The sequence below is a fragment of the Prionailurus viverrinus genome, chromosome B3 (genome assembly GCF_022837055.1).
Source record: "Prionailurus viverrinus isolate Anna chromosome B3, UM_Priviv_1.0, whole genome shotgun sequence".
Classification (NCBI taxonomy): domain Eukaryota; kingdom Metazoa; phylum Chordata; class Mammalia; order Carnivora; family Felidae; genus Prionailurus; species Prionailurus viverrinus.
The window spans coordinates 13,545,358-13,560,610 of record NC_062566.1 but is presented as its reverse complement, the minus strand read 5'-3'; the positions used below and the strand labels follow the sequence as shown (position 1 = coordinate 13,560,610).

General features: G+C 36.3%; 1 protein-coding gene and 1 pseudogene across 7 annotated transcripts in view; both read right to left on the bottom strand.

The window, feature by feature from the left end:
- The window catches only part of MEF2A (myocyte enhancer factor 2A), a 161,391-nt gene that overhangs the window by 38,463 nt on the left and 107,675 nt on the right, over positions 1–15,253 (bottom strand). Inside the window, exon 2 of one of the 7 annotated variants that reach the window (XM_047861767.1) lies at positions 7,119–7,210. The exons of the other annotated variants lie outside the window; for them this stretch is intronic. Within the exon in view, the coding sequence (XP_047717723.1) occupies positions 7,119–7,163 (45 nt within the window). The 5' untranslated portion in view covers positions 7,164–7,210. The remainder of the gene's footprint in view (positions 1–7,118; positions 7,211–15,253) is intronic. 7 annotated transcript variants of the gene reach the window in all.
- Positions 11,450–11,873, bottom strand: LOC125167531 (40S ribosomal protein S19-like; annotated as a pseudogene).

Sequence of the window (15,253 nt, the reverse complement as noted above, 5' to 3'; positions counted from 1 at the left end):
AAATGATTATTTAAATTAGATGTAAGGTATACTTTTAATTAAGTCATAATAATAAATCTTGATATCCTTTATTTTTTTAAATACTTTATTTATTTTTGAGAGAAAAAGTACAAGTCGGGGAGCGGCAGAGAGCGAGGAGGACAGAGGATCCAAAGCAGGCTCTATGCTGGCAGCAGCAAGCCTGATGCAGGGCTTGGGCTTGAGCTCATGAACTGTGAGATCATGACCTAAGCTGAAATTGAGTTGGAGGCCCAACCGACTGAGCCACCCAGGCGCCCCTAAATCTTGGTATCCTTTAAAACATGATTTACAATAATTATGCTTATTCTATAACTTTTTTCCTCAAAAGAACATAAATACACAATAGTTGAAGCTTCAAGAATTTTTTTCTTGGTTTTTCTGTAGTCAAATTATTATTTCACCCATTTATTATCATCATCATCTCTTTAGTCAACGTGACTTTGCTTTGCTGAAAGAATCCTAAGAAATCCTAAGTGCAGAGATGTTAACTTCTCAAATGACTTGGCATGCACCAGGAATCCCATACACCAATACGTGAAACCTCCACCACGACATAATCACTAAGCATGAGCACAGAGCAAACTCTACACCTATTTCCCCAACATTGGCACCATTGCTCTAAGTTCTCTGGGTCTAACTAACCACACGAACTGTTATGTGTACTTAGCCATAAAAGGTCCTGGTGTTTAGAACTAAAGGATGGAGACATGTATTCTCTCCTGTTCATGGTAGCAAGTTCTGCTTGCCAAAGCTCTGCAAGCTGCTATCAGCAATGAAGATGTTAACACTCAGAATGTTGGAACACAATGAACTCATAACCTACACAGCCCTAGAAACAAAACAAATATAGTTGATACCTACACAGATTTCATCATGAACTTGCTGACTTATTCTAGCCTGAAATCTCTAAGAAATTTCCCCATCATATTCATGTATCTTAAGACTAGTTAATTTAGAGTCTTGCTCTTCCCCCAACAGGAACCACCAAGTATGTGCCTCTTTGAAGCCTTTTTAAATTTACTGAAGAAAAAGAATATGGCTTTTTAAAATAATCACACAAAATTTTTGTTCTACAACAATAGGGTGAACTTGTACTCATGAGGAATAACAGAGCTCTGGTATCTCCAGCTCTGCAAGCCTTCACTTCAGATGGGGTTCCTGTCATTGTGAGGGAATTTAAGAGGCTATATCGGCTCTGCAGATAACAAGCTCATGTACCTCTAGTGGATATCCAACTTGTGTCTTCTTATCACCAGAACACAAAGAGTTGTTTTGAGGACCCAACTACCATAAAAAGACTTTTTCTGTCTTCTTTATCGTCACCACATAGCGTAACAGTAAAAGTTTCTCCTGTGTCACAGGTACTAACAAATGGAATGCTGTAACTATTAACAAGGCCAGGCGAGGCCTGTAAAAACCAGGCTGGCTCCAGTTTTTTACATGCTTCAAGTTAGCCACAAGAAAAATACTTGGTCAATGAAGAAAACACAGTCTGAAAAGCTACCATTTTGAGGAATCTGCTTTTAAGTGGAAAAAATTCATTAAGGGTACTCACACTGTGCATGCTCTATAGCTATTACTGATGATCATATTGTTCCGTTCTAAAGTAAACGGTGCTTCAAAAGTTCTTTATTCTTGCACATGCAATCCAAAGTTTTCAGTGACACAATGGCAAACTTAAGGGGAAAACTTAATTACGCCAAAATAATTTCAAATTTCAGGTGTATACCATTAAGTTGATTTTCTTAAACAATTATTAATCAATTTAAGCTAACTTGATGTTTATTCTATGTTCTTTTGTATCACTGTTCCAAATATATTAAAAGATTCTAACTGCAAAGATTACTTAAATAAAATCCTAAAATGAATGCACCTATAATTTTCTTCAGTGTATTTCCATAAAAGAAAAATTTTATTTTTGGAGGGGCAGCAAATAATAAGCACCTTTAAAAACACACATTTCTACTTGTCAAGTAGAGTTAAACTGTATTATAATTTTAATGGCTCTTCTTTTTGTATTTTGGGCCAATTCAGTCAAGTACTTTCTACATACTTTCATCTACGGTATAAAATGTAGGTTTCAAATAATGAATGCCCTTAGCTAACATTTACCTGTAACATTAGTTATGTAAACACGGATTTTGAAAGATTTTTAGTTTTTCATTTCTTAAAGTTTATTTAAAAAAATTTTTTTTAATCTTTATTTATTTTTGAGAGAGAGACAGAGACAGAGACAGAGACAGAAACAGTGTGCGAGCAGGGGAGGAACAGAGACAGAGGGAGACACAGGATCTGATGCAGGCTTCAGGCTCTGAGCTGTCAGCACAAAGCCTGATGCGGGGCTCAAACTCACAAACAGCGAGATCATGACCTGAGCCGAACACTTAACTGACTGAAGGGCCCCAAAGATTATTTATTTTTGAGAGAGAGAGAGAGAGAGAGAGAGATCGAGAGAGAGAGAGAGATGGAGACAGAGAATCCCAAGCAGGCTCCATGCTATCAGCGTAGAGCCCCACATAGGTCTTGAACTTACAAACAGAACTGTGAGATCATGACCTGAGCTGAAATCAAGCTGGATGCTCAACCGACTGAGCCACCCAGGAGCCCCAAAAGATATTTAAATGGATCAAAAATTAACTGCTAAGTGTCTTCAATGGAAAGCTACATATTGTTCAGGGCACATCCTTCTAGGTTATCTGACTCTATGGGATTTGTGCCTTTGATCTATTTTACAGCTCTGTAGAGACAGAAGTTAATTTGTTGAAACTGATAGTAATGGAAATAGTGTTGATAGACATGCAAATAAATTCTGTCTGATGGAGGTTCAACTGACTTCTTTCCTCACTATGGAAGAGGTCAGGTTTTTTTTGTTGCATCTATGAAGCAAACTTATTTTGCCTTCTTGATGGGCTTATATATTTGTCTAATCTTTGGATTTACCTACTAACCAGCTGTAACATTTTTTTTTTCCAGTTCCCTCAGTCATTCATGAGTTAAAATCTTTGACTCATGTTCATTTTATATCTAAGAGTCATAACTTTATCTTTTTTGAAGATTACTGTTTAACAGTTATGACAGTAAAACTACCCTTGACTTATGATTCATAGTAAATGTAAACTCAAGGGGGAAAGAGCTTCCTAATACCCCTTGTTAGGACTTGGTATTAGATGGAGTATGGGCTTTTATAGGAATAAATGAATGTGCTGTTAAATTTTTTGAAAATATTTGGTTAACTGATTAATGATTTGTATTAATTTATTATAGTATCAAAAATTAAGGATGTATGATCAGGGAAGGCTTGCAACTCATCAGTACTCTTCTTCAAGAAATAAAAGAGAATAATCCTTAATTCTTGTGATAATTCACAAATCAATTGCTAATTCTTGTGACAATTCATAAATTGCTATTCATATCATAGTATCGAGAGTAGTACAATGGTCTAAAACTGTAAACCCACAATCTCCTGAAGCAGGGTTCCTATCCATCTGAAGCAAGTGAGGTCTAAGGTGAAATTCAAGCTGGTGGAGGGAATCTCCAAGGGCTGGAGATGCCCAAATTAAACTTAAAAGTAAAAGAAGGTTTTGTTTTTATCTTTGGTATTAATTAAATGAGTTTTAGCTAAATGAAGAGGAACTTAAAGCCTTCTACCTACTGATTAAAGACCTCATCAACAGGAAGGCTATGAAATTTTTAATTTTGATATCAATTTAAGGAAAAAACAGTGAAAACCATATTCTGGCTAGAACTTTCATTCAGGTTTTATCTACTTTACAACTCTGTAGGGATGGATGTTAGGTAACTTGCAGAAAATGAATAGTGACTGCAAATAATTCCTGTTCATAGAAAGTGTTTCCTGTGGAGTATCACTGATTATCACCTTGTAAAAGCTGACCAGTTTTCTTGCATCTATAAATTCATTTCAGCATCCTTCCACTATTAATATGTGGTATTTTAAGTTCTTCTTTGAACTGGTTGTGACATCTTACTGGTTCACTCATTAGTTAAGTAAGTAAAATCTTTTGATATATATTCATTTTGTAGTTGTAGGAGTAATGATTATGTTTCCTTTCAAATCTAATCTGAAATTTGGAAGACCTATAGTCCCTATATTTTACAATTTATATGCACAAATTATATCAATCTTTTTAAATATTAATAAGCATATTTTAGGATAAATAGAATTTCTATTATTTTCTTCCAGAACCCCAAGCGATAGTTTTGTATTTACAACCTTCTTTTGAAATAACAGGACACAGAATCAAAATTCCTAAAAGCCTAAATGCAAGTCACCAACAGCCTAGCTCTTACTTATCAGCTCGCTTGTTTGAAACCCTGCCCTCTTGTCTACAGGACTGTTTTACAGCTCACTATAGCCTAGTTTTAACCCCATCTTCCATGAAACTCCTCCCATCCCCCGCTTCCCTATGCTAAAATTTTAAGGTCACTTACTCTACAGAACATTCATTTAATATATGGTACCTTGTATTTACCTATCTATGTATGTACCCTAATCTATGAACTTTCAAAAAAAAGACTAAAATCTAGATTGCTTTATATTTTCAGAGTCTAGCACAAGGTGCTACACAAACATGAAATATTTATTAATACTTGCAAGATAAAAAAACAAAATAATGAGATCAGAATGCTATGACAAGTCAGAAGCCTTCTAAAACACAAAGTTATGAATTTATTAAAACATACTTAAATAACAAGGAAATCTGGAGACATTAGTTTGTACCAGGCTAGTTGATTCACAGAAATTGTTGATATTTGACTGCTTTTGAACTACAAAAATATAATTTCATATATATAATTTTTTTAAATATTTATTTTTTGGGAGAGTGCAAGTGGGGGAGGGGTAGAAAGAGGGGGGACAGAGGATCTGAAGTGGGCTCTGCGCTGACAGGCTGATAGCAGTGAGCCAGATGTGGGGCTCAAACCCACGAACTGTGAGATCATTACCTGAGCCAAAAATCAGACGCTCAAATGGACTGAGCCATCCAGGTGCCCCTCATATGTATAATTTTTTAATTTCATACATATGTTTAACTCACAACAGCCTACATTCTGAAAGCTGCTAGGAGACGCTCCAGTGGGCTTTTGGACAGCAAACAACAGAACTGAGCATGCAAAAAGACATCTCTTGACACTGAGTGTGTGTAATTATTACCAAAGGTTCTGATTCTGGATCTTATTTTGAACCCAAGAGGCTGGTGTACAAACTTGCTAATTTAAAAACCAAAGCTATGCTTTTCTAGAGTAAGAAAAATTCATACCATCTATAAAGGACCAACCCAGTTTTTAAAAAAAAATCTGCATCAGTACTGAGACAAAAGGTCCCACAGTTCACCAAACTTTGTCTCCTACGGAGACAAAAGACAGTACAATAACTGAAGTTTTTAATTCGGAAATTATGCTCTGATTAAAAAAGGTTAACTGGAGGGGCACCTGGGTGGCTCAGTTGGTTGAGCATCCATTTCTTGATTTCTGCTAAGGTCATGATCTCACAGTTTGTGGGATCAAGCTCAGTGTGGGGCTCTGTGCTAGCAACACGGGGCATGCTTGGGATTCCCTCTCACCCTCTCTCTCTGCCCCTCCCCTGCTTGCATGTGCACTATCTCTCCCAAAATACATATAATAAACATTTTTTTTAAATGGTTAACTGGATAAAGATTATCGATTATTTTTACACCAAGAGCATCCACTGTGCCTTCAGAAGAGTAATCCTGCACACCAGCCTTGGTGGCAGAGATGAGACACCATGCAGACAACCCTGAGATGGAGTTCCTGGTGTCAAGTCTTTAGGAAATCAGGTATTCCTTACTGTTTTGGGTGCCACGTGCCTGTATTTTCTCAATAAATTCTCCTTTAGCTTGAGCTACTTTAAATGGATTTCTAGTTCTATTTTTTTTTTTTTTTTCCTCGTGATGCTGATCCATCGGCATCGATTTCTAGTTCTTATAGTCAAAGAGCCTTGATGAAAAAAACTGTCATAATCGTTTAGGTCACATATTAGTAGTCTCCTTATCTAAGTCATATAATTCCCAAAAAAAGTCAGGATAGTGCTTCCACAACCCTGAGTCCAGAAAGGGTCCCAAACCTGGAAGTAAGATGACTGAGGATTATCTACTGTTTCTGGCCAAAGATAATGGACTCAAATAATGATACATGCATTAACAAAGATCTTTAAAGTGTTGTATTGTTCTAAAGCATTAGCAACCTCATCTTTCAAGTTCAAGGAAACATTTCGAGACCTCTGGGTATGTAACACTGCTTGGCAAGTCCTGCCTGCACATTTGTCCTTCATTTTCTAGCCTATATTATTCAATCTGTTGGTGATAGCAGAGATGGAAAGAATAAGGAAATGGTAGAAAGGAGATAGGGGAAAGAAACCTGAGACAAAAACAACACTATTTAGACTTTTTTTTTCCTAAGTATATCCAGGTTTTCTTTTATACAATAAACTTAAAAAGCAAACATATTTCAAAATGGACTATAAATTAAGAGCAGCCAATTTTAAATAGATTTCTTTTAGCTTACATTCTCTTATCAGCAAAAAATACTGTATTTAAAGTTTTAGACACACTTATTCTGCAGGGAAATTAGATATATATACACATGTATATATAAATATATACAAGCAAATACATATATACACAATCACACATATATTACAATAGTCTGATTTTTTTTAATAGAACAAGGAAATCTAGTATTCATGATATTTTTCACTGTAAATAAGTTGAAATATTTAAACTATGTTAAGTCTGAAATAAGAACTGATAAAAATCCCAGGGGACTCACAGTTTCTGGAATTTTGAGATATGCTACTAACTTTTAAGACTCCGGAGTCCATACTCCTGAGTGTTTACCAGAGCCCATCCCTGACAAGACTCTATTAACTACTGCCTACCAAGAACTGAAATGTTCTTTCATGTTATGCTCAATTTTATAATTGTCAAATTCCATTCCAAACTAATAAGAAGCACAGTACTTAGAAGCAAAACTATGGAACTAAAAGTACTCAAAAGGTATATATGCATGGTTTTTAAATGCATGAGGAAGCTAATTAATCAACCCACAATATCACCACCCACCTTAAATCTCATTTCTGTCAAGCACCTCAGCAGTAAATGCTCCATAAATACAGGATGAATGGATAATTAGATCTAGCACAAGATAAAACTACCTGTAAAATAAAGGAATAATAGGTCTCAAGTTCCAAGGAACTTAAATGAAACAGAATTTTTTTAAAATGAGGAAAGTTCTCCTTTCCCTCATTTTTTAAGTATATAAAAAGTTTGTAATTTTGAAAGATATTTCTTAATCTTCCTAGGCACTCTGGAAATGCATAAAAACATTTAATTTTTTTAAAACTGTGAAACATTCACAAAGCAAAGTGCATCAAAACTTATTAAACTCAATAATTACAAAGTGAACACCAATAATTCTAACCAGATCAAAACCAGACTAGAACCAGAACCTATATATCGCCCTCAATCACACAACCCTTTCCTCTTCCCTCTAACAGAGAATACTACCTTCACTCTGTGATGACAAAACTTCCTGGATTTTCTTTATAGGTTTACACATATACGCATATCCCTAAAAATATTGTTTAGGTTTATTTTTAAATATTATGTGGGTGGAATATATGCAATGCATTATTCTGTCTTGACTCTTTTACTATACATTATGTTTATTAGATCTGTCCTTGGGGTTGCATACACTTCTAGTTTGCTCATTTTCACTGAACACTGTATAGGTAAAAACAAAAGAAAACAAACCCTTTATTCATTCTACTGCAGATAGACACTGGAGTTGCTTCAATCTTTTGGCCATAATTAAAATTAAAATGAAAATGGTGCTATGAACATTTTTGCAGATACAGCCTATTGCATACCTGCACACACTTCTCCAGGGTGTATTCTTGGGAATGGAACTATTAAATTCATAAAATATGTGGACCTTATGCTGGATAATGCCAAACCATTTTTTAAAGTACAGTTGACCTTTGAACACAGGTTTGAACTGTGCTGACCCACTTATTTTACTCAATCAATACAGTAGAATACTGTAAATGTATTTTTCTGCCTTATGATCTTAATAACCTTTTCTCTTCTCCAGCTGACTTCATTGTCAGAATACAGTATACATATAATAATACATATAACACAAAATGTGTGTTAATTGACTGTTTATGTTATTGGTTAGGCTTCTGGTCAGAGGCTAAATTTTGAGGAAGGTCAAAAGTTACAGATGGATTTTTACTGCATACGGAGCTGCTTTCCCAACTGCCAAGTTGTTCAAGGGTCAACTATGATTGTATCGATGAACCTTTTTACCCACAATGAGAATTTGCAATCCCCTGATTACTAAGGAAATGAAACACACTTCATACCTATTTGGCATTCGAATTTCCTTGTAAGTGCCTATTGAAGCACTTTCCAAGTTTTCCATTGAGTTGTTCGTCTTTTTATTATCACTTTATCATTCTTTTATTTAAATCAACATAAGCTTTCCTAATTTTATGTACTATAAAAATCTTTTCTCATTCTGTGGCTTTTTAACACTTGCTTTCAGATAAAAGCAGGTTCTTTATTTTAATAAAATCAAATTTATTGGGGTTTTTTTTCCTTTACATTTTTTATGTCTTGTCTAAAAAATCCTTCCATACCTCAAAATCATCTTCAAAAAAGCTTTTCTCTTTGCCTTTTGCATTTAGGTCATAATCTTCCTGGAGGCAGATTTTATGTAAGATAGTTGGTTCCCTTCATGATTTCCTATATATACATATACATATATATATATGAAACACACACACACGTGTGTGTGTGTGTGTGTGTACATGTCCCAGCACCATTAATTTAAGATTTGTTCTTTCCCCTATGATTAGTGATCACAGCCATATATACACACGGTTCTGTTTCTGAGCTTTCTATCCCTTCACTGATACGTTTGGCATTTGCTATTTGTGCCATTGGCATAGTTATCTTCATTACCACAATTTTAAAATTTGTTTCAATATATGACAGAGTAAACCCTTTCACTTTGTTATTCTTCAGGCTGTCTTCTTTTCCTCTTGAATTTCCCTACATTTCAGAATCTGTTGTTGAATTCTTAAAAAAAAAAAAAAAAATCCTTGGGATTTTGACTGGCATTTTCTTAAACTCTATAAAGATTATTTATTTTTTTGTAGCACAGATGTATATAACATTGAGAGTTCCAGTCCACAATAATGGGATAATTCTGTCAAATCAACCTTGCATTCCTGAGATCAATCCAACTTATTCATGATGTATACTGTCCCTTCTATATATTGCTGGATTTAATTTCTGTATTAGTTAGCATAAGTAATCTGTATTAGTTAGCATAAGTAATGTGAGATGCTTTAACAAACACAAATCTTAGTGGCCTGATACAATGAAATTTCTTATTCATATAAAGACAAATGAGGATGTTTCTTATCCCAGAGAGACTTGCATGAGGTTATTCAAAGCCCGGACTCATTTATCTTGTGGTTGCACACACAAAACCTCAAGAGTTCCCATCTGGATTCTCTGCACCTGGCTGGCAAACAGGGAAGAGAGAATATAAAGATCATGTGGGAGGTATTTTACAGATCAGATCTGGAAGTAGCATGTTATCACTTCTACTCCCATTCCATTGGCCAACTCAGTCACAAGGCCACTCACAAAAGGAGGCTAATATAGAGTCTATATACATGCCTGAGCAAAAGAGAAAATAGATCGGGGCGCCTGGGTGGCGCAGTCGGTTAAGCGTCCGACTTCAGCCAGGTCACGATCTCGCGGTCCGTGAGTTCGAGCCCCGCGTCAGGCTCTGGGCTGATGGCTCGGAGCCTGGAGCCTGTTTCCGATTCTGTGTCTCCCTCTCTCTCTGCCCCTCCCCCATTCATGCTCTGTCTCTCTCTGTCCCAAAAAAAAAAAAAAAAAAAGAGAAAATAGATCAAAGTCAATAGTCTCTCAACTAAAAAAGATGTAAATTCAAAGAAGTAGACTAATATTTTGTTTAGGAGTTTTGCATTTATGTTCAGTGAGACTGACATCTGATTCTTCTTAGAACTCTCCCTGCTGGCTTTGCTATCAAGGTTAGGCTAGCTGCATATAATGGGGAAAAGAGAGTTCCTTCTTTTTCTATTCTCTGGAACAATTTGTAAAATATTGGCATTATATCTCTAAAAATCTGTTAGTATTTGCTTATGAAGCCATCTGGATTTGAAGTTCCTTTGTGGTAAACTTGACAATAACACTATTCAGGTTGTCTATAGCTTTATTATTCCATTTTGTTAGGTTGCATTTTTCTGGAAATTTGTCCATTGAATCAAAATTTTTGAGGCACAATTGGATCCTGAGATTTTATGTGCTCGAAAAAGTATATTAAAATAGCTCAAAAAAATTTAAATGATATATTTGTAATCTAGTTCACCTCTAACCTTTACAGAGAATATTAAGCTTAGGAGAGACCCAAGTACTCTTCCTTCAACCCTACCACATCACATGGCAATTAAATAGAACTGGGACTAGAATCTAAATCTTCTGATGTCCAGTCCAATGCTCTTTTCACTAGGCTGTTTTAGTTCAGCTGGTTCCATAGACTGAATCACTCAGTCAACAAATGAGAGGGAGAATGCAGAGAGGGCTGTGATCAGAAACCACTTCAACCTTGGGAAGAAAGCACATTCTTTTGCAGGTAGTTGCTGGCAGGACTTCAGGGTCCTTCTCCAGTTTCTCCATGATCTTATTCATATATTCCTCAGTAAGAAGTGTGTGGTATTCAAACTATGGCTTCTTTGAATTTTAAAGCCTTACCCAGTTCTGTGATAACCCTAGGTTTCATTGCAAAGATCTCAGCAAATGGTAATGGTACTTCCTTCCCCTACCCCAAGCTAAACCAACAATTTTGGGACACTTAACTCCCTGAAGCTGGATATTGGGCAGTCTAGTAGCTTCAGCTTATCAACAGGATAATGTAATTCTGCTGTATATCTCCACACATAAACAAGTATTTTGAAAACTTGATTCTCAGTGCACTGTGAGGTCAGGAAAGTACATCTTCAAAAGTCTTGGCTCTTGGTTTTCACCATCCCTCTGTGTTTTTTTAAACTGCACAAATGACTTAACTTACTTTTTTCCCCCTTTAATCAAACAAAATTTATTGAGAGCACCCTACTAGGTTATGAGATTCACTGATAAAATAGATATGGGTTACTGTCCACATGAAGGTTGTGAAGGTCATGTGATCTTCCCATGAGGACTGCTTTCTTACTATAGAAGTCTGACTTGGTTTGGACCCCTTCCTCAAACGCCTGAGGTGGTTTAGTTGCAAAACTGATACACAGGTGTTTTGCTTTCATTTTTTTTTTTAACTAATGAGGCAATTTATTAACCCAGCATTTGTTCTAATGATTCTAGGTGGCAGCTGCCACCTGTCCAGCAATTCTGTCCAGAGCTCTCATCCCTGAGGTGTCAGTTTGCAGCCTCCACCCCTGTCCTTTTCCATTGTTTTCAGCCTCTCTAGGGCTTGGAGGACCCTGTGGGCCATCTTAGAGTCTCTGCTAAAGTGGCTGGGCATGAACTTGTTCCTCTGAAGTTGCCCACAGATGTTGGCCATGAAGCTGACCCCAGCACTGCCCTGGAGGTGCAGGTGCCATACTGTGGAGACAGCTTGTGTGTAGAACCAGTTCTCATCGCAGGGAGCAGGCTCTTTATGCTTGGCCAGCTTGACAGTGTCCACCCACTGAGGGACTTTCGGCTCTCCAGATTTTTTCAGGAAGGCAGCCAGAGCTCTGACAAACTCCTATGGTTCACATCTTTTACAGAAACGCCAGGCATTGAGAGGCCTACACGCTGCCAGCCAGGGGAGAGAAAACAACGGGGTTCCCCAAGAGCACAAGTCAGGCATCCTGCCTTCATTCTTGAAGATATTTTTTCTGGGTATAGAATTCTAAGTTGGAGTCCATCTTCTACTTTCTCAACACATTTAGGGTATCATTTCATTGACGACAGATTTTCATTTGCTGCTATTTAGAGTCAACACTCCTTTGAAGATAATCTAATTTTTTTTTGTCTTTTGTTTCCTGTAGTTTCATTATATTTATGTATAGATTTTTTCTTTTTACTCTGTATAGTATTTGTTGAGTTACTTAAATCAATGCTGAAAAATTGTCCTTATATCTTCAAATACTGCATCTGCTTCATTCATATTCATTCTCTCCTCTCTTCCCCTCCTTCCAGAATGCCCAAAAAAATTTAGGTTAGAATTTCTAACAATCTTTTCTCTCAACATCTTGTATTTTCCACTTTTTCATCTCTTTGTGCTGACTTCCAGATAACTTTTTTCAGTTCACAAATTCTTCAACTATGTCAAATACACTTCCAACATGTCTACTGAGTTTTTCATTTTGGTTATTTTTTTTTTCATCACTCTAAGTATTTTTCTCAAATCTGCTATAGCACTGCTTTTATAATTCCCTGTTTCTTGCAAATATTTGCAAGCTTGTTTATGAAACAGTGAAATTATTTATAATCTATGTATAATAACAGTATCTGAAATATTTAGGTGTCGGTTATATTTCTTTTTTTTTAAGTTTATTTTTATTTATTTTGAGAGACAGAGAGCAAGCAGGGGAGGGGCAGAGAGAGAGGGCGAGAGACAGAATCCCAAGCAGGCTCCACGCTGTCACCACAGAGCCCAATGGAAGGCTCGAACCCACAAACCTGAGCTGAAATCAAAATTTGGATGCTTAACCAATTGAGCCACCCAGGCGCCCCAGTTTCTGCTATTTCTTGCTGCATTTTGCTTATGGTGCCTTGTTTTCTTTTATGGTTGGTCATCTTTGTATGATGGATGCTCAATGGTTTTGAAAAGTTATTTGATGCCTAGAATTAAAGTGCTTTTCTTCAAAAAGTATATAGATTTGCTTCTTCCAGAACCTGGAGCAAAAGTTTTCTTGGACTTCTTGCATTATGTGTCTTTGGCCAGTGATTCCACACAATGCTGGTAACCTGTTTTACAACCTTTAACAAACAGGTTCTCTTTCTTTTCTTATTCTCCTTTCTCCAATCTGTTCAGTACAACAGACCTCTCCTTGCATCTTTTGCAAGTAGGAAAAAGGCAGTGGATTTTTCCTTTTTCCTTAGGTTCCAGTTTGATATGAGAGGCAATGTGTTAGCCTCAGAGACCTGGAAGTAATGACTTAACCTTTGCCTCTAGATCCACCAAAGCCTGAAGCTTAGTTTTCAAGTATTTATCCAGATGGGAAAAGAACTCAGGGTAGCAAGAACTTTAAATACTTCTTTACCTTTTAGGTTCTTACCTTTCCTCAGATTTTGGTCTGGCATATTCCTTAACAGCTCTTTGATGCTATAAAGTCATTTTTGTATAGTTCATCTAGTATTTTTAGTTGTCTTCAGCTGAAGGGTTGGTCCAGATAACATGGACCAACATTACATATATTTAAAAAATCAACACTTTTAGGAAAAAATGAGCCAAACATTTACTAATGATATCCATAAAGTTTTCTGATGATGTTTTTGCCTTTTAGGTTAAATGTGGAAAAGAGTTCAACACAGAGCTATCATACAGCCCGGCAAATTCCACTCCTAGGTAAATACCCAAAAGAAATGAAAACATGCCCTTACAAAAACTTACACAAAAATTTCATAGCTGTACTTTTATAACAATCAGAAAGTGGAAACCCAATGTCTATCAACTGATGATTGAATAAACAAAATGTGGTATTTCCATACACATGGCTGAATATTATCCAGCCATGGAATGAAGTACTAATACATGCTACAAAACAGACAAACCTTGAAAATATTATGCTTAATGGAAGAAGCTGGACACAAAAGAGAACAGATTATATAATCCCATTTTTATGAAATATCCAGAATAGGCAAGTCCACAGACACAGAAAAAGGTTAGTGGCTGCCAGGATGAGGGAAGGGGAGTTGGGAAATGACTGCTAATGGGTACCAAGTTTCATTTTAGGTTGATGAAAATGTTCTGGAATTAGTGTTCATAGTCGCATAAACTTGTGAATGTGTTAAAACCACTAAATGTATAATTTTAAATGGTGAATTTTATGGTCTGTAAATTATATCTCAATAGAAAGAACATAAAAAAGTTAATCTCAGGTTTGTCTATAATACCCACTGTGGTAGCCACTACGTACACTAAGTTACCTCACTGAACATTCAATTTCACAGGATAGTGAAAGATTGGGGGGCAATGATTTATAAAGATGCCGGGCAATGTGAATGCACTTTATGCAGGTTACAGAAAACGCTGGAAATCTTTAATATGATTATGAATAATCTCACTGGAATTCATACCTATGGAGTTCTACATCCAGGTATATCAAGATAATCAGTGAAGAGAACTATATGAAATAAAAGCCAATAGCATCTATGAAAACAGCTTTCTTTTACACTCTAAAGGAAACTAGCAAAATAATACAACTTCCCCTCTCTGAATAATTTTCTCTTATATATAGCAGCCACTTATTCAGATGAACATAAACTGATGAATGCTCTCTTTAAAAAAAAAAAAACAACAAACTTCTATGATTAAACAATACAGTCTGCTCTACCATAATGTGTTTGGGAATATAAATTAGGTGACATGAAACTGGTAAATAGGGAATGGTGTCAGAATAATAAAGTCACTCTGGTTCAGTGTGGATTTTTCCTAGGCGAGGGGGGCCAGAAAAGTGGGAACAGAAATATAACGTTTAGCAGGAAAGGAGAAAGACCACCAAACAGCAGGAGCGTGGTGTGCACTATAAGAAAATTGAAAAGGAAGGCTTCAGAGGAGCACTCCCCGCCCCACTGCAGGTAGTAGTTATTTCCCATACTTAAATGGCAACCCCTCACCCTCCACTGCTCATTGCTACACTGCCATCTGCACTGTCCTTAGACCCACTATCTCCATCCTAATTAGAGTGCTGCCAGCGTTTCTATTCAAATAATTAATTCTGTGCATTTATAATACCCACTAACTATACACTAAGTTACCACACTGAGCAGTTCCAGCTCTTTTAAATTGCTGATTATTTTTTAGTTTGTGTTGCTTAGAACACAAAATTGCACAGGTTATTAGAGTTTGTGAGGCTTTTCAGGAAGACATAAACAGCATTACAGCAGAAGCACCTATACTTTTTTTAAATCTGTTTACTTCTATAAAGGTTGGAAATACTATATACTAGGAA